The sequence below is a fragment of the Vanessa atalanta genome, chromosome 3 (genome assembly GCF_905147765.1).
Source record: "Vanessa atalanta chromosome 3, ilVanAtal1.2, whole genome shotgun sequence".
Classification (NCBI taxonomy): Eukaryota; Metazoa; Arthropoda; class Insecta; order Lepidoptera; family Nymphalidae; genus Vanessa; species Vanessa atalanta.
This window is the reverse complement of record NC_061873.1, coordinates 13,607,127-13,628,216: the sequence shown is the minus strand read 5'-3', so window position 1 is coordinate 13,628,216 and position 21,090 is coordinate 13,607,127. Positions and strand designations below refer to the sequence as shown.

General features: G+C 31.9%; 2 protein-coding genes across 2 annotated transcripts in view; one reads left to right on the top strand and one right to left on the bottom strand.

Moving 5' to 3' along the window:
• Positions 1–21,090, top strand: part of LOC125076930 (laminin subunit alpha-1) — a 160,402-nt gene that overhangs the window by 49,692 nt on the left and 89,620 nt on the right. The gene's annotated exons all lie outside the window — the stretch shown is intronic.
• On the bottom strand, positions 13,620–17,818 carry LOC125077247. Its single transcript, XM_047689135.1, has 2 exons — positions 17,573–17,818; positions 13,620–14,502 (listed from the first exon to the last, which is right to left on the bottom strand). The coding sequence occupies exons 1-2, from the start codon at positions 17,782–17,784 to the stop codon at positions 14,328–14,330; spliced, it is 387 nt and encodes a 128-aa protein (XP_047545091.1). The 5' UTR covers positions 17,785–17,818; the 3' UTR covers positions 13,620–14,327.

Here is a 21,090-nt window from a genome sequence, read left to right as displayed (position 1 = left end):
CTTCCATCACGTGGGGGAAGCGCGTAACGCGTTTTTCCAGCGAGAAAAAAAAAAGGTTGTATTTTTTATAGAAAATAAACCGACATATACAAATTTTATAGGATATCCAAAATATTGTCTAACTACGAGTAAGCGCCAGCTCGTGGGCTACCATTCCACCATTTGACCAGTGTGATGAATTTTACTAATATATCAATTTAAAACGATTGAACGACCCAGACGTCCGTCTGTGACCAGGCAGGACAGCGGAGTTTTAGTAATAGGGTCCCGTTATATCCTTTGGGTACAGCCTAAAAACGAATTCACTGCCGGACAGACAGGCGAAACTTTGAGAATACTGTTAATTGCATACAATGATCTTAAATACTTTAATTACGTATACAAAATTGTTTTTTACTAGAAAGTTAAATTGAGTGAGATTATAATTACAGTCCCATTGAAATAGCTGGAGCTGCGTGCATCGCTTGTATTGAATATGTCGAATAATTAATTACGTTCGGTTGAACCGTCGTGGTCATTTACATCTAGCCACAGACGGCGTGGGCGAGTCTGAGCGCATCGTGCCTTGAGTAGCGACCGTTTTAAACTAATACGTATAAACACTACTTTGAAATAATATTAAACGAACTGGGATTCAATAAAAATGTACTTAAACTGAACTCTTAGTCGTCTTGAATCGTAATTGTACAAGGTTATATCTATAGATATTATTATTATAAAGAAGTAAAATTTATTTGATCGTATGTAGAGGGTAATTCCAGAATTTCTGATCCAATTGAAAGAATGTTATCATTGGTAGATAACTACATTATTCCAGAGTGCTAGGGTATAAATTATATTTATATCAATACAATTTCTTTATTAATAAAGTTTACCTACGCAAAGCCTGTGGCGATCGCTAGTTAAATATAAACTGAATAGTTTTTCTACCTAATATATAACATTTGAAGTTAGAATTTGTCGTTAGAAAAATCGAACCTAAGACCTCGGGATCTATCTAACTTTATTTTTAAGCGAAAATTACGTGTCATAATATTCAAATCGCTTCAATAGACCTGAGACTTTACTTGGTGTTAAGGCTTTGTCCAAAGCCGCCTGGGTAGGTTGGTACTTACCAAGGCAGGGTTGCATTTACCAGATGTTCTACCACCAAGCAGCAATACTTGTTATTGTTTTGTTCCGGTTTGAAGGGTGAGTGAGTCAGTGTATTAACACACACATAACATCTTATCTCTTTAAGGGGGTATCTAATTCAGGAGTGAATACTTAACATCCAGTGGTCGTTACAACATTGCCAACCTTTTTTATTATGAAAAAACATACTATTTTTTTATTGTCATGATTCAATTCGGGTTTACACTTTAATATTAACTCGAAAACTTACCGATATCATTACTTACATTGATTTAATCGCAGTCGGTTAATAGAAATACACTTCGTTGTCTTCTACGTACGTCAATATAATATTTATTGAGTCGGGTACTATTATATTTATAGCTATTATTTTGTCGGTAACTTTGTCTTACTTAGATTTACGACGTGCATTCGAAAGCTATCGACTTTTTAATGACTTACATAAGTTTATGGTGCGTGTAAAGAGAAGTCATGTGTTATGGGACGAATCATGTGAAAATTGTGAGACAATAAGTGTTTATTGGAATTTAAATGTTGAGGGAGTAAACTGAATTACTACTGGAATTTTTGTTATGAACCGGTGACCGTGAGTTGAGTTTCTCGATTGTCTAGATTCTAAGCCCGTAGTTGTTTTAATTTGATTTTAGAATATTGAGTCTACTTATAAGTTGTAGGGTAGGATTTTGTGCAGTCCTACCTGGGTAGATACTACCAGATTACTTAGTATTTTAAATATTATCTATCAAAAACACGGATATAGTCTACATTTTATTGCACTAATAATATGTACTTAAAACTTCAAGTTTTTAACTGCAAGTATAAATATAACTGGGTGATAGAGGTGCAAGCTCGCCTGGGTAGGGTAGTATCATTAGATAATCTACTGGCAAACAACAATACTTAGTATTATGAGTGAGTCGGTGTAACTACAAGCACAAGGAACTTAACACCTTAGTTCCCAAGTTGAGTAGCGCATTGGCGATGCAAGGACTGTTTGAAAATTAGAGTGCCAATGTTTTTGTGACCACTAATCAAGTGGACCATCTTTCCGTACACCTACCTATGTCATAAAAATTGTAATAATTTGACATTACAAATGAATATTTGCGACATTTCTTTGCCTCATTTACTTTATGGTTTGTAAATGATAAATAAAACTATATAGTATTTTCTCATGTGTACCAAATATTTTATTTGTAACTGATGGATTGGTTTTATAACAATTTAATATTTTAATAATGAATGTCAGTTAATATTTATTTTTTCATATCGAACACCGAGTAAGTACTTAACCGTATCATGAAAGGTATTTATTAAAAATAAATATATCACTTTAATTAAAGTTAAAATCGCCGCTTGCAATGAATGAAATATGAGGTTCAAAATATTTAATTGGGCTTTAAGTGCGCGAATAATTTATCACGAATTAAGACTGGACAGCGGTCGCGATTAATTTGGTTAATTCGTGTTTTAAAATAAGGGTTCAGTGATCAAATGTTAAGACCTTAGTTGTTAATTTTTATTACTTAAAAATTTTCAAATTTTTGATGTATTTCCTAAGTATCAATGGCTGGTAGAAAATCGTCTAGCGTTAAATACTTTTATGCAGTATTAAATTCGCTTTTATTTTTTTACTTTATATAGGTATATATTAATCAAAAGGAATTACTTAAAGTCCAGTGTTTAAGTAAATACCAGTGGTTTGTTTAAAGACACAAACATAACTCACAACTTTGTCGGACATTTTTAAAATGAAAATATGTGATTTGTTTTTAATCAAATGTTCTGTTGTTTTCTGTTGAAGTTCAGACAATATAAAGATTGCCTTGTTATCACAAGTTACATCGAGCGTGCCCTCTCCATCATGAATTATATCAACTGACATAAAATGTAGCTTTCAATTGATAAAGTAGCCACACCACTTAACTCCATCGATAACGCTGGGGTTGGTCAATATATTATCCACCCGAACGGCCGACCACCCGACCACCCGTCTAGAGAAGAATGGGGCGCGCGTTGCCAACATGAATGTTATATTAAAGGGATTTTTTTCTACTTCGCTTCGTTATCAAAGGCATCCATTTCATTGTATTTTGAGATGTAAGAGATAAGAAAAGATTGTTGTGAACTATTGAATCTGTTATTTGTGTCTGAATCATTGTTTCAATACTTAAGAGAGAAAAGTGGGAGAATCTTTCTTGCTTTTAGAAGATATAGCAATCCTATCGTGAGACACTCATATCAAGGTCGAAAGACAATTTTTTAACGAAAACTAACCCTGACATAAAAGCTAATAATTATTATAAATATTTGTTATCAAGTAATGTGTTTTGTTAAAGTGGTTAGGATCAAGGTCAGGATCTGAATCTGCGTCTTTTTTTTAAGTATATATGTTCATATATGGAGTTATTTAGGCTTCAAGAAGCCCTTTACAGAGTAAGCAGCTTTGTAATTGCGTCTAATAACGTTTCGGACCAATTATATAATTGATATTAGAGGGATTTCTAGGCTCACTCTCTCTTCTCTTATCTCTATCTCTCTTTTATCAATCAATATATAAATAGTAGATTTAATAATAGCAAATGTAATTTTTATTGTTAAGTTTTATGTAAACTTAAATTCATGGATTCGGATAGTTAAATTCAAGAACTTTGTTTAGTATGTAACACTGCCTTAACTACCTCGTTAGGTTCTGGTTTCAATCCGCAGGTCAGTACGATAAAAAGTTATTAGGTTTTTCTGTCGAAAAATTCTCAGTGACACGGAGTTTGGAAGTTGGAATTGTTTCCATTTCGGTACCTCGGAAAGCACGTAAATTGGTCCTGCACTTGAACTCCTTCAGATTCTTTCCGATTTGTTCTATCGGATTATGAGAGTTAGTAACTAGAGAGAATGTACTTGGGTTTGCACACACTTATGCTCAATTATAGGAAATACCTTTTATTTTTATTATAAATATATGGGTCAATGTTTTTTATTATTCTCAAGTTGGAGTTTATTATTCAAATTACATTGTAAAGTTGAAACGTCTCAAGCAATGCGTTCTATTATGATTACAAATAAAACCTTAAACTTTTCAATAAATAAATATAAAAAGTGTACTTCTTAAGTTTCTATCAATAGAGAGTATTAAAAAAAAACTTTTTTTTTTTATTCATTACACGCTGCCGAGGCTACACAGTTCTCCACCCACGAACTGCTCATTTTTCTCTCTCATATTAATAATGAAATCTGTATTAAATTGTTATTTTTATAAAGATAAGTGAATACCCGTGGCCCGAACAATAGAGCGGGTTGTCGGGCGGACAATAGCGGCAAATGGGTGCGTATCGGGTAATAGCCGTCGTGCCTCGGAGCGGTAAGGTTGATGGAAATGACATAACACTGTGACGTACATAATACCTTGTTCTCTCCCACTGAGGCAAAGTGGGTAAAAATTAGTTGTAAATATTTCGAAGTCCTTCCAAATTTTGCGAAATATATACATATAACTTTGCTTTGCTTGTGTTATAGTAATTGGTCGTCAATTATCAATAAAATATATATAAATTATCTATGTCCTTCCTTGGAGTTCAAGCTTGCTTCATACGTTCAGTGGTTTGGCCGTGAAAGAACAACAGACACAGACATCCAGAGCTACTTTCGCATTTATAATATTAGTTTATAGATAATATTACATAACTAGCTTTAAAATTTCACATTATTATACATATTTTTTTGTTGTTTGATAATGGAGCATATTTTTCTTTACAGTGATGATATCTGATAAGAAGATAAAATCTGATATCTGATAAGAAGTAAAGATAAAATAGAGTTAAATTAATTAATAATATACATTGTAATAGCTGTTGAACTTGTATTAAGCCTGCAACACTGAGTTTGCATACAATATATTTAAAAGGTTAGTCATTTGAGCATCTATTCCTTGTAAAAAATAGTAACAAAACCAGATTTAATTTTTTTTTGTAAGAATCGATTTGACCTAAACCTTTACTGCTAAGCGCGAGGTGAAACGCATTAGAATACATTTTTTGTCCGGATTTAATACCACAATCTTCGATTCATGTATTATGAAAATAACCTTTACCGTACCTTATATCGCCAAATATTCCATAAGAGCGAAATCTAATCAGAGTGTAAAGACAACATTGCTTATATTTGTCGCGTGTGCGATATTACTTAACTAAAATTTAAAACTGTATACTAACCACACGCCATAAAAGTATAATTTAAAAATTATGACCATCGTGCTTGCAGTTACACTGACCCACTCACCCTTCAAACCAGACTACAACAATACTAAGTAATGCTTTCTTGTGATAGAATATATGAGTGGGGGTACCTATCCAGCACGCACAAAACCTCTATGTAAAAGTACAAATATTCGGTCACATATATTTTTAAAATAAAAACTTTTTTATTTTAAATAATTTCCATACTATTAACATATGAGTACCATTTCCAAGGCTGCTTGTTCTGTGCGCGATACAAATCGCTATTACGTTATAGTGGACATCGAGCCGCGGGGCGCCGTGTAAATCATTACGATTAACCGGCCGCTTGAGATAGCACGCTTGCATGATAGTAACATTTTAAAACTGCTGTATCTTTTAATCTGTTTCGTAATATTTTTAAACAACTTTTTATCAGACTATTTAAAAGAAATGAGACAATTCTAGAACATCTATTCGTTACCTTAATTAGTATTCTTTATTTGAATTAATATAAATTTCATTCAAATAGACTCAAGGCTATTTGAATCATAATAGACATGATGAATAAGATGCAAGGCTACCGTTTCGGAATGTAGATTCTATCGAAAGAAAAAGCAAGTAGTTGCTCCTTTAAGCTTACTATTAGACATATAAATGTTTTATCCAATGTGTATCCCAATAACAGGAGGAGTAAAGGCAAATGAAGAATTTCTACATGGAAATAACATGGCCATTGGTCGAGATCTTGAAGAAATATTTCTTACATTACATTAACAGCCTGTAAATTTCCCACTGCTGGGCTAAGGCCTCCCCTCCCTTTGAGGAGAAGGTTTGAAGCATATTCCACCACGCTGCTCCAATGCGGGTTGGTGGAATACACATGTGGCAGAATTTCGTTGAAATTAGACAAATGCAGGTTTCATCACGATGTTTTTCTTCACCGCCGAGCACGAGGTGAATTATAAACACAAATTTAGCACATGAAATTAAGTTGTGCTTGCCTGGGTTTGAACCCGAAATCATCGACTAAGATGCACGCGTTCTTATGTATATGTGAAAAAATGGCGTTTCGAATTGAATATCGGAGAAGTTAGTTTTGGAACTTTAGAAGCAGATGTGACATATGTGATAAAAATCTTAACAAATCCTATGGAATATGTAAATCTTAGGTTTGTTTAAATCTACTCTTTGTTGAATATGACACACACCCATCCATGCACCATATATAATTTTTGTTTTCTTTGTTTTCAAGTTATTGACGCATAACTTGAAAACTACTGAACGTATCGGTTTGTGATTATGACCAATCCACGCGAAATCGTCCTTAGATGTCTGGCTATTTTTATGGACTCTTTTAATTCATGCCCGTTCTCCCAGGTCTACCAAAGTCCAGCGCAGCTGGCGGATAAAAGCTAGGGTTTATAATAGTTATATTATAGTGACCCATTTAGTGATCAACTGTCATGGCTTGTTTGAATTCTGTGTTAGCTGATTTAAATTTATCTCGATAATATCAAATCTAAAAAACTGGTACATGCCGCACGCCATTCCAGCTATGCCGTAGGGTAGCAGTCTCGTTATGTTCCGTTACTAATTCCTTTACTGGAGAGGAGCTATTCGCCTTCTATCACGTTCGAGATTTTTAAACAAGGATACGTACAGAGTAACCAGAATAAGATATATTTATAAAAGTCAAGGTGTCTCAGCAGGTAGAACTGACGCTTTTAACGAAGCACCAAGTTTGCGATTCGATTTAACTTATGAAATATAAACTGCAGAAGTTGTTTTTGCGAATTATTTAATTGCTATTCGTGCCTTTGCTGTGTCTTTTCTATAACTGCATTCCCATCTTTTAATGTACCAAATATTACAGCTTATAAATGTCCCACTGTTGGGCTAAGACCTCGTCTATCTTTGAAGAAAAGGTTTGAAGCTTATGCTGCATCCTGCATGCTGTAGCATGCTGCTCCAAAGTGGATGATGAATTGATGGATATACATGTGGCAGTATTTCGTTGAAATTACACACGTGCAGGTTTCCTCGCGATGTTTTCTTTCGCCGAGCACAGAAATTACACTGGTACACGCCCGGGAACTTTGAACCCGCTTCATCGGTTGATAAGCACGCGTTCTACAGGGAAGTGAATATTTAATGAGTGAGTTGTACGTAGCCAAACAGGCTTGTATAAAGCCAAGGAAAGTAAGTAAAATATTTGGTCATATAAAAACGAAATCATGAACTCAAAATCTAAATAATTTGCATTCAATTAGGTTCTTATGAGCTTTTCTGAAGATGGACGAGTTATTTCTCGAGTAAATTACAAGAACTCAATTTAAATTGTAAGAGAATGTTCCAAAAACCTTATTTCGTTAGCATTAAAGGTCAGTTTTCGCAACTTACCTTGACATTATGAAATACGAGAGAAACCGCATAAATGATTATGCTGAACATGTTTCAGATACTGTTACAACAACAGTTTAAAAACGCCTCCTATTTTTTTTTTTTAATAAAATAAAAGCAACAGTTTCCGGTTTATAACTTTTAACTTATTGGTGACAATTAAAAAAAAAAGTAATTCTTGTCAATTAGAAAAAATACATTAATCAAACAAAAGAAAATTACGAAATTAAGTTGTTAAACTAAAAAAGATATTTTATAGAATAAAACTTAAAAAATATATTTATAACGCCCATTGTTTATATTATTTCAAGTTTCTAAAGCAAAAATCAAAATCAAATCGATTAATAAATAATAAATTTACGTCATAGGATTCGTAAAATGTATCATTTATTATTTTGTAGTATAGGGAGCAAATGGGACCAATAGCACCAATGTCGATCTTACGATCACCAGATGGTACACTGAATCATTCGTCCATCAAACCGGAGCACAAAAATACTAAGTAGTGCTCTTTGCCGGTTGTATAACTGACAAGTGGGTGATACCTACCCAGAAGGGCTGGAACGAAACTATACCCAGAAGGGCTCGCAAAAAGTCAAGTAAAGTCAATACTTTCGTTAGATAAGCAAAATATGATATCTTGAAAAATTCGAAGCATCCTGTTGATCAATCCGATAATCCGTTAATCGTCGTCCGTGATAATCTTTCACATCAAACTAAATTAAAACTCCATTAAAACCTCCTTTTAATTGATATTTATTTGTGGATATAATTAATCTCAATAATGCTGATATCAACTGTATCCATAAAACATTCAATTGATACATCTCATCGATTCCTTTTCTTTTATCTATATGGAACAATAAATTGTGCAGTTTTATTTGTGGGTTATCTTCAAATTTCAACAGTGAATTCAATCTATAAAATTGTCTAATCTTGCTATTCTGCACATCTTAGTTATCATTGAAATTGTATCAAATATTGCAAGTTATTTTTGTTTTTCAAGATCTTAACTGCTTTGTCTTAAATGGGAATGTACAAGAACAATTCAATGAATTTAAAAAAGTATTTAAATTTTATGAACAGTTTAAAAAAGATAATTTGATAAATAAGTATTCGGGACTGTTCACCCGTAAATTGAATACATAAAAAAGGACCGACTACTATATTATATATAGGCTTTATAATTATGATGTTTTTATGTTTAAATTTATATCATCGTAGTAAATGCGTGCAACATATAAATTCTTGTTATAGTGAAAAAAAGAAGTGTGAATTTCTAGCAATGAATTTGTGGAAACGCAATAAAATTATTAGAAATAACATTTAAAAAAAACTGTATTAAAACTAACAACGATGATTAAAATTCCACGATCTTTGTAGATAAGTTACTAAGTACACTCGGAATTCATAATTATATATAAACAGATCTTTTTTTTTGTTACCGAAACCTCTTTAACTGAAGGCCGAAACGCTATCTCGAGATGAGATAAGCTGATCGATGAGACGCGTTTATCAAGTAATGTTGGACCTGTATATTATAATTAGACAACATAATTAGCTGAGCAAAAAAAACGATGAAATAAATGATAAAGGACGAGTAACAGAACGCGTCAAATTTTACGTTCACTAAAATGCTGTACAATTTAAGTCAAACGCTTTATCACTTCTGGGCGTATTTTAAAAAAACAAAATTATTTAGAGATGACCTTGTAAATTAAAGGGCATTTTTTATAAATACACATATTGATAAAAAAAATCCCGTTAATTTTCTTTTACCACTCCTCTTTATAAGAAAATTTTACGCTTATAAATTGCGTAAAGGTTTCGATTTGAATTTGAGAACTCCGGGTTCCCAAATTTGGGGTTGATATATATATTATGACGAGCAATTTAGTATTTTATAAGTCTTAATACTAGTTTATTCGCTCCGACCTAAAAATTGGATATTTTTATATCCAATTTTTATAACTATTTGGATAGAAATAGTTATTCTAATTAAAAAGTTCACATAAGTGTCACCCCCTATTCCAAGACCAGGAAGATATTTTCACCCATTCAGCGTTAATGTACATGAAGATAGATTTTAAGGCATATAGGTAAGCGGACTGCCAAATTGACCACCTGATAGTACCCATTAAGTAACTCACCATTGCCCATAAGCATTGGTAATTATTATTAGTAATATTCATTCCTCATAACACCAATGCGCCCCCAACCTTGGAGGCTAAGATGTTAGGTTAGGTTAGGTACTTACGCTGTTTCATGAATTCCTTATTTGGTTACAATGAAAATAAAATAATTCATATCAAGAAGTTGGGAAGAAAATTACCTTGAGAAAACCTACATGTTTAGTATGAGATTCAGCTAGATGTAGGACCCACCGATCAACAGTGGAACTGTGTTAATCAATAAGCATAATTCATCTCGTAATGGAACACTTACCAAATGAAGGTACAAGTCAAGCTTTTGCCAAGAATATCATTAATCTGATAAATCTTCCATATACCTAAAATCAGGTTCTTTCCTGTTAAATGTTCATAAGGAATCATCCTTAGTTCCATAGAATTTTATCATCCACTCATATTCAAGAGATTCTTATCAACATTTTATATTGTATCGTAATATTTATAACATAACATACGTGCTAATATATATACGTGCATGTATAAATATAATATAGCTATACTATATGAAATATAACGATATATGGTTTTAATTTCACTGGACTTATACCCAAATATTTTTCACATTAGCTGCCTTGTCGATTTGTGGCTGAAAAAGTATCTTGCAGCTTTAGGGAAGCTTTTTCTGATTGTTGGACACATACACCACACCACTGTTGACATAAATTCTGAATGATATATAATTTTAAAAATATATAATGTCATCTACATTTATTTTTTTAACCACAAATATTGATGATATTCAATATCACTGTGTTCTGGTTTGAAGTGAGCCAGAGTCAACACGGATCACAAAGGGCATACCATATTAAACACCATGGAGCATTACATCTACGACATCTTCAACCTTTGTCAGTTTAAGAATTATTATAATACTTGATAGTACCGATGGGCTAAAGTGACCATACCTAACATCCATATGCAAGTCTGTTTTCCTAAGATTAAAAATAGAAAAAAAAAAAACACGATTTATAACGCAGTGGCTCTATTCTACTCAGCCAAACGACACGACAAGCGTATATCTTATATATTGTTATAATTTTAAATTCTTTTAAGTGTTTTGGTCTCCTTATCTAATCATATCAATGTGCATATTATATCTTACATCTTGTTGCTAAATACGTCATATATTACTGATATCATAAAAAGGAAAGGTTTGTTTGTTTTATGTGTTATCAAACCAATGATCGGGAAATTTTCTTTATATTATTATAGTTTGATTTAGTTTTAGTTATTTTAAATATAATTCGCGTTCTTTTAGGATTTGAAATTCGACTATATTCGATATTTAAAAAAATCATTAAATCATTTGAATATTTTGAATACATATTTTTCTTTTATTATTTCAAAATGTAATATTGAAGCTTGTCAATAGGGTATAACATGTGATTAATTTTTGGACGTACCAACTTACAAAACTGTGATTTTAAAATTAGGATGGAAATAAAATGTCTAAATAAATGTCTTTTCGTACATCTTACATACATTAAAGTGGAGCACAGCAATACGACGTATTCATGTGTAGGGGATAAAATGCTGTCGAATAAGAAAACCCCATTGTGATTGCTCCAAGTTCTACCACGGGGTAACAAATTATTTATTAAAAGGCAAATAAAACTATGATGTTTTGTTGTTATATTTTATTATATTTATACAATATTTTCAGTATATACAATGTTTATTTTAATATTTAAAACTAATTATTCAAATATTATACATACAGTATGGAAAAGTTATCATTTTGAAAAAAAAACAAAACTCAAAAAGCTAAATTTGACTTTTCTCGTGATCTTGTCATGTTGAGATAGGTGGGAAAAGGTGTCCTCCAGATAATCAAATAGAGTTATCAATTGTACAGGATCCACCCTTATAACTATGGCAAATATAAAGGCATTAGTGAACATAAATCTTTCTTATATATTTATGGTATGGTATAAATGAAATAAAACGGATAATTTTAACTAAACGCCGGTTTATGAAACGATGGTTAAAGTAAGATTATCCATTTAACTAAATGCTGAACTCTCATTGGTTGGGGATTGCGTCATCAGCTGCGATTGACCAATGGCTGTACAGAATTTTACAAACTGGGGGCGTGAATTACAAAATAAATTACAATGCGTCATTATTGCGCATTATGTACCTACATATTATATCAAATATAATTAATAGTACTATTCATTAAGTGAACTAACCAAATCATGTTTTGTCTCAGTCATTTCCAATATATTTAAAAGAGATAAAGCATATCATACATTGTTCATTCAGACGCTTGCGGACAATCTCTGAACTAAATAATTTGGCAGGAATATATCGGTATCTCTTTCTAGTTTTTGATGTTAAAAAAGGACAGCAAGTCAAATTATTGAAATTGTGAACACATATTCGACACTATATTGGATATTTTAATCGCATTATAAAGATAAAACTCATTTATTTTACATAGTAAAAGTAATGACTTCGGTCGTCGAGCGAAATTTAAATAATTTTATCGAACATGTGACTTCGTCTTATCAATACATGCTATATATATACTTAAATTTAACATACATCTTAAAAGACCTATGTTTAAGGCGTGTATATAATTTAGGATACAATTCACTTTGAGTTAATTTATTTTACACTTAGAAATAACAGTGTTTTGAAGATTAAGAAAAACAGTTCCTTTTCTAAAGTATATTTTTGGAATGTATAATACGAAGGATATCGTAGTATTAAATATAATTTAATAAAAACACAACTGTTACATCCCTAGATCGGACAGAAATTCTCATACATTACTATTTTATCCATAAAATCATTTATACTTTTAAACAAAAACGTACACATTTAATTTGTATAAAATTACATTCCAACTTGAGTTAGTTACAGTAACTCCTTATTCGTTAAGAAAAGAAATTGACTTTCGATGCCAGACACGATTATAAAATGTCGACAATCGACTTACAGAGATATGCAATTTTGATACGTGTGTGGTTTAATATAATACAATTTATTGTTGACATTCAAAGATCGAATTCGAATGGGCCACCTGATGGTAAGTGGTCACCACCGCCCGTAGTCAATGGCGTTGTAAGAAATATTAATTTTCTTACATCTCCTCTAGTTACACTGGCTCACTCATCCTTAAAACCGGAACACAACAATACTGAGTACTGCTGTTTGGCGGTAGAATATCGGATGAGTGGGTGGTACCTGCCCAGACGGGCTTGCACAAAGCCCTACCATAAGGTACTCTACTCACGATCGAATTAAAAAAATATCATATTTCAATACAAATATGCATTCCTTTCGATACGAATAGCATAGTTTTACATTGCGGTAAATCATTCTAAAAAACGAATAACATTTTAGTTTCTAGAAATATTAAAAACCTTTTAATGTGTGTATCTCGCAATTAACTATTTAAGTACCTACATCCTGCCAATCCATATAATTTGATTAGTTTCAGTACATTGATTAAATAAAAACTTATAAGATATATGATGACCTCCGTGGTCGAGTAGTGTGTAGACCGGTTTTCATGGGTACGCTACTCCGAGGTCCCAGGTTCGATTCCCGGCAGAGTCGATGTATAAAAAGTTCATTAGTTTTCTATATTGTCTTGGGTCTGGGTGTTTGTGGTACCGTCGTTACTTCTGATTTCCATAACACAAGTGCTTTAGCTACTTACATTGGGATCAGAGTAATGTATGTGATGTTGTCCAAATTAATAATAATAATATAATTGGGCGCATAAACGTATATTTTACGATTAGACCGTTGCTAAGCGATACCTATTGAATCTTAATCTTGTGCTAAACACAGTGTTGGTTTGCCACTTGAAGGTGTCAATTCAATACAAAATAATGTACTCTACAAAGTAACGACAGCAAAATAATGAGAATTTTCGATTTTTTTTTCCTTCGACGATGTTTTTTTGATATATACCTAATACTTAAGGGTGGCTTATCTAGTCATTGTGGTACATTAAATTGTAGTAAATTTGGCAATTATTGGTCTTAGTATGAGTTAAAACTACGAGTAAACTACTTGTAGGATTTGTGTGTCCAGTGCATATCAACATCTAAAATATTCTGACGTCATTATAATTATCTTATTATAAAAGTCTCTTTTCTACATAAACTTTACAAGATTCGTTAAAAAAAACATTTCATTTTCGTCAAAAATGCAATTAACACAAACAAATACTTAAAATAACATAAGCCATTCATTTTTACGCTATCTCTACATTATCCCCCACCCCCCCTTATTCGGATATATTTCACTACACATAAAAATATATCAAAAGTCTAGACTTTTTTCTTATTTCCTCCAAGCACACTCACAAAATAAGATACGACTAAAACAGGCCGGAGTACCAATATTCAGACGAAGTTGTGAAGTCGTAGCATTAATCCGGTGCAGGGCTCGGTCTGAAGAAATCAGTAAAGTCCTCGTCGTTGTTTTTGAGGATGATAAGGACGATCAGACTGATCACCGTGCCGAGCAAGACGCCCACAGCCAGCGCGAGCAAACGCTGAGCGAACGACCATTTTGAGCACGCCCAATATTGCTCTCTTATAACACTGAAAAACAAACAACAATTGATAAAAAAAAAACTACACTAAAAATAGTTTAATCTTATCGATAATACTAAGAACACAGTATAATAAATTATATCTAGATTAATGTTAAGATCTGCCTCACGAAACATCAATACTAACATTACGGATGCGAAAGTAACTGTTTTTCTGTCTGTTTTTCACGGCTAAACTCAAAAACGAATTAAATTAAGTTTAAGGATAAGCTGCTTATTTTATGCCTAACACCTGACGGCCAACTCTACGCGTACAAAGCTGCAGACGATAACTAGTACTTTAATATTTCAAAGACATCGACAAACAATTCGAATCCTCGTTTAAGTCTGATTATTATTACCTTTATCAATTCTTTTATAATCTGAAGTCGAACAATTCAAAATAACATATGAACAAAATATGCATGTAATTTGATGACGTATTTAATTATTTATTCACCTATCGCATATTTATATTTTCATCTATAAAGTTACTTTAGTCATTAGTAGATGTATATCAGCTTTATTCACTACTAAGCCTGCATAGCCTTTTGGGTTTCCAAGGTCTCTTGTTCCTATACGGGTTGTTAAGGTGCTAAGATACTATTAAAGATAGATGTACTTAACAGAAAAATTTAAAGCCGGCTCTTACACCAGACAGTATTCTATTCTACTAGAACCAGATAAAAAATATTGATTAAATGAACATATCAAACGTATCAAATTAATTTATTTTCTACATCCATAACATAGGAAAAGTTTCAATTAGCTTAAATATATTATTACATAATACTATCGAAATTATCAACTTAAATAAACAAGTGCCAATTATTTGACGAATTCATTACGATTACTGACGTTTGATAAAAATTCTTTGTTCAATATTGATTGATATAGGTAACAGTACTTTGATAACGTATTTGTTATTTCAGAAGTATTCTTATCATCGGAGCATTAACACCGTTCCTTAGTAAAAGATAAATTTTATAAAGTACTCTTGTACACGTCTTGTATGATTGATTTATAGGAAAACATTAAAGAAGCAATGAAACTCATATTAATATAGATTATTTAAATATTACTAAGTTTAATTTAAAATATATGTAACTATTAATAATTACATGTTACTGTAAAACTGAATACCGTTAGATAATAATCTATCTCGCGAGATTATAAACTGTCACAAGACTGTGCACAGTAAACACATATTGCTTACAATTTAAAGCATAATATTTCGGTAGAATATCATCTATTTAACGTAGATTTCGACTAAATAATAAAAACTCTAACCTAATCGAGAGATTATAAACTACCTAAATTTTATTGTAAATTTAATCGCGTTCATAATCTTTCGACAGTTTACAATCTAGCGAGATAGATTACAATCTAGTTGCATATGAATGATCCATGAAGTTATAACTCATTTGAGAGTAAGAGGTAATGAAAAAGTACACAATGAAGTTAAATATATACTATACGTCTAGTCATTCGCCAAAGAATACATATGTATGTTGTAAAACCGAAGTTAAGTTACTTTATAGTTTAATATCAAACTTATACAACGAATATACGTATATAGATCTTATGTTAAGTATGCGATTATTAAGTCCTAATTATATTTCGTTGGTGTTACGTTAAAAAATATTTGAGCAAGTCCAATCAAGAACTAATATTTCAACTCAATCCGATAACAATGCAAACGTATAAACTACGGACAGAGATAATTATTTACTTCTATACATAAGACTACTTAACCATTCAACTCAAACTAAATTAAGTAAATCAACTAATATCGCGTAATTTTATATAATCTTTAAATAAACATATAATACAACTCGGCCAATCACAAAGATAAACTAACTACTAGATATGTTTCAGTGTACATACAAACACAGATGTATATTTTATTTCTTCGTTAACACAAGCTGTGATTATTATACGGTAAAGGCAAAGGAATAACGGTTTTATTCCGATAATAGGACGAACGATACATAGGACAGATAAATAAAGATAGCCTAATTTGTTTATATAAAAAAACTCTATAAAGTGCATAGTAGTTTAGTGTGAACTATTTTGCAACTACAAAAATTATCAAGGAATTACACAATCCGAAGCATAGAGGTGTAACATCCCTAATTTTTTTACATCGGGCAGCGTTAAACGTTAACGAATTTCTAGATCAGAAAATCTTGGTAACTTGTATTCAAAACTTCTATGAATGTGACGTGTCCGACCATCATGCGAAATAAAGTATCTATAATAGTATATAGTCGTTCTTTATCATTCCACGAAATTTTAAACATATTTATGTTTATCTGATAAACAAAAACAAATTAATTGTTTTACGAAAATTTGAATATCGAACAAATTTAAATGTCAATTAATTTTGATAAAATTTATGTATTTTGTTAATAATAAAAATACATTTTCATTTGTAGGATTATACATATATTACATCATAATACCTGTATAAACGGAAAAGGTACTTTCTAAAACAGTAGGATATGAGCATAATTTTCTTTTTAAAATTGAAAATGATACTAATTGATAAGAAATGATTGAATTGAAAAGAAAATTGAATTTACTATGATAGCTCGGACTACATGAATACTAGTGGTGGTACCTACTAAAGCTTAGTAGGATTACGACTTTTGTATTATAAAAAACATAATATTTAATGTGTTGTATGTAAATCTTGGAATAAGTAGCTATCTTTACAGCTAGTTATATTTTTTAACATAGTCAGGGCTAATAATTCCCCTTGGACAATTTTTATTGGGAGTAAAAACTTAATAACAACGAAGGAAATTACCAGTTACGTCTACTCAGACGGTCTCAGAGTTTGGACCAGATCGGATACAAAATCACTATTGAAAATAATAAAAAAAAAAAAATTTTGAATGGCATTATTTGTAATTATAATGAAAAATAAATCTTATAGTCCGGGGACGCGTGACACAAAAATCTTAAGAATTGCTGCTTCATACGCCTCAGCGATTCTTATTATGTTTGTTATTTTAAATAATCCCCTTTAACTTTTTGATTGTTAAAACTAAACAATAATAGTAATAAGTACGTACGTCGTTGGTGGTTCATATTGTATATTAGAGTTGACACTGTTGACGCTTCCAACGTACGCGGTATTCACATACACAAAGTCACTTTTAGTTTGGGGCGGAGCACGTGTGCCCTGCGGGTACTCCAAATACGACCCATATGCGCCACCTTTCGTTTTGTTCACGATATCAACACTTATGCTCTCGGCTTTATTATTTGGACCAGGTACCGACATCTCGTCAGTGACCGCCGCCGACGATGCTTAGAGAAGGACTAGTCCACGATATCGAGACTTGATAACAGTTGTGATAACAATGGTAGTTGATAACAGATCCGCTGATGTACCCGGTCGATGTTTTAAGAGCAATGTGATGGAGAGTCTATGTTTTTTTAAAATAAATAAAGTAAAAAATTTATCATCGTCTCATTATAGTCAGCTAAGCAGCGTATTTAAAACGATAAGATGTTACTTTGGGATCCGATTAATAGACTAGTTGTTTTTTTTTATTTATTATAGATTTTGATATCATATTGTGGGCTGGCAAATGGGGCCACCTGATGATAAGTGTTCACTGCTGTCCATACACATAGGTACTGTAAGAAATGTTAATAATATCTCATATCAGCTATGTGCCACCAACCTTGGAAATGAGATTTTTATGTCTCTTCTGCCTGTTGTTACACTGGCTCACTCACTGATGTTTAACGGTGAAGTATATCATATTCATGGCACAATGTTTTTGTATAACTGTTGTAAGTTTTTTCTCAAAATATGATTCGGGTAGATAAGTTCTCTCAGAAAGACACAAAAACTATTAATATTCTATTCTATCGCTCGGAAGGGCGTATTTACCGTTTTATTTATCATGGTAAGCGCGTCGTCCCAAGATGGGTATTTCTCCACATACATGTTGATTGGAATCGTAATCTCCCTGAAATATGTCGAGAACTTATCGATAAATTCAAACAGACGTATAAGTTTATTTAAATAACATATTTATTTTAATTAAGTTAAGATTTTTAAATTCCACTTGACGGCAACTCCGTGCCCAAGTTTGTTACCGAATTACGCCAGAACGGAACTAAAAAGACATTGTCACAGAGAATATATTGTCTGGAAAGGAACTTAGCTATATTTTGCAAATGTCTATGGGCGGTGACCACTGCCCATAGGTGGCTCATTTGCCCACAAAATACATTAACAAATAACTCATAGCAACAGTAAATACGCATTATTAGCGTCTGTAATATTATTTTAAATTTTCGATACTATCTTATCGCACATCTACCGACGTACGCATTGATTTCTAGAATTAGTCATTTGACATAATACGTTTGTTTTAGATTTACGATTATTTACTACAAAAGAGTATATACGATTATGAATCATCCATAATTACAGGCGTAAATTATGCGTTCTTTTCACTTGGCTGACTCATGATTATATTACAATTATCTATGTATGAAAAAAAATCATTAAAAGCAATTGGAAATAGCAAATGTTTTATGGAAAATAATTTAAACAATTTTTTAAGGCTTTAATCAATATTTACAAAGATTAAATGTATTGACATGTATTTGAACAACTTGTTTATTTAAATGTAGTATTAAAATAAATATGTCTATTTCTTGAGAGAGGCGAAAGTTTTTATACCAAAAAGCAATGTTTAAAGCAGGAAGCGATTTAAAGCGGTTCAAAGTGGTTAAAAGCGGAATCTCGGAACAGCTACTAACAAAATTTATTTTATCGGTGACAAAAAAACGTTTGATTAAATTGTTACATGAGTCTTAAAATATATATTTTAGGTAAGGTTGTATCTGAGATATAAATACCTACTAGCAGAGAGTTAACTGTTGCAAGTTGTAATAATATTATATCCGTTGTTGAAGTAGGTTTACAGTTAGCTGTCTTGAAAAATATCTGGAGATTCTTGTGGACATTAGTTTTATCAATATATAATATCAATTTACTGATTTTTCCTTAAGCATTCCACGGAGCCGTGTGTATAAAATAATCCGTTATACAAACTAAATGATCGAAACCAAAATTGGACTATCAGAAAAACTCCCCTGGCAATCGTGATGAGTCCAGACGCACCTTCATTAGTTAGTCCATACATGGTTACGATTCCATCGAATGCGTTAACTGGTAACTTCTTCGTAATAAGCGTTTCAGACGTTTTTCTTTCGTTCGTAGTCTTATTACTCGCGTGAGTGACGAGCTCTTGACCAATATGGCGCGGGTTAGGATTAATTAAAGAGTATATTTTGATCTGTAATTAGTTTGATATCTTATATGCCATCTTAGATATGACAGTGTGGTGTGTAAGACATATTAATTGATACATTTATGTGATTTTTTGTGATGTAAGCCGTGTTGTTCCATAAACATAAAAACGAATACCGGCTTCTGGTATATTTTTATGCAGAAGCAATTATAATGAAATCTAAGAATCATGGATATAATGGAATTGATAAAACATGATACGTTCAATAAAAAAGTTGAAGTCGTGAAAATAAAAATATTTTTTTTTTTTTATAATTTATTTTATTTTATTGTTTATTTCAACGAGTGAAATATAAAAAAAAATGCGAATTCATTTAAATTTGAGCTCATGATCCATAATTACATAAGTTACTTGAAATACTGTTAAGATTAATTGCTCTTTACTTATTGGTCAAAATAAATATTACAATGAGAAAAATTAATTTAAAGCTGTTACAGTTCTCGGTTGTAAACACTATGTGTGAAATCAAGCCCTTAATTGGCTCAAGCGATCAGAACCTCTCGCAGCTCCGGCGTCAATTTGATTGGTCACTGAATCCATTATTTAAATGCCTCTAACAAAGCTCGCGTGAAGCCCGAGACCACCTATTACATGTGCAACCAACAGCCCTGTAATTTGGTCTGATATTCAGCGAAGATAACTGCTATATAAATTCTACGTTTAAATCTTATTTAACTTTTTGACATTTTCGGTAGAATTAATAAAATCGGAATTCGATATTAATTTGATTAATTCTATTATATTCTTCTTTATCTATATGCGAAAGTATAGCACCGTCCGTCTGTTTGTCTGTCTATCTGTTGGTCTTTCAAACTTCGAATTTGATCCAATTTGATATGAAGCAAGCTTGAATTCTTGACGAACAACTCCCTAAAAGAGAGCGAAGCCGTGAGCGACTACTAGTTAAATAAATGTAGAAGCATTACACTTGTTTATTGATTGTCAAATTAAGAAGTATCACCGGTTCGGATAAGAACATTTTAGCTCACTCCAAAAGCAAACAAAGTAAATTCAGCTGCTTCTAGTAAGTAGTAAAATTAAATTAATTCATCATTTACCGTTTATAAATAGTTTATAGAATTACATTGCAATTACGGTAATACTGCTAGTATTATTGTTACCATTCCACGCGATCATGGTTTGTCTAAATAAACATTTTTTTACGGCTTCATTGGGTGAACTGACAAATGGTCAACTTGATGGTAACTGGTCACCTGTCCATTGATATGGGTTTTCATATGTTCCGTATGAAA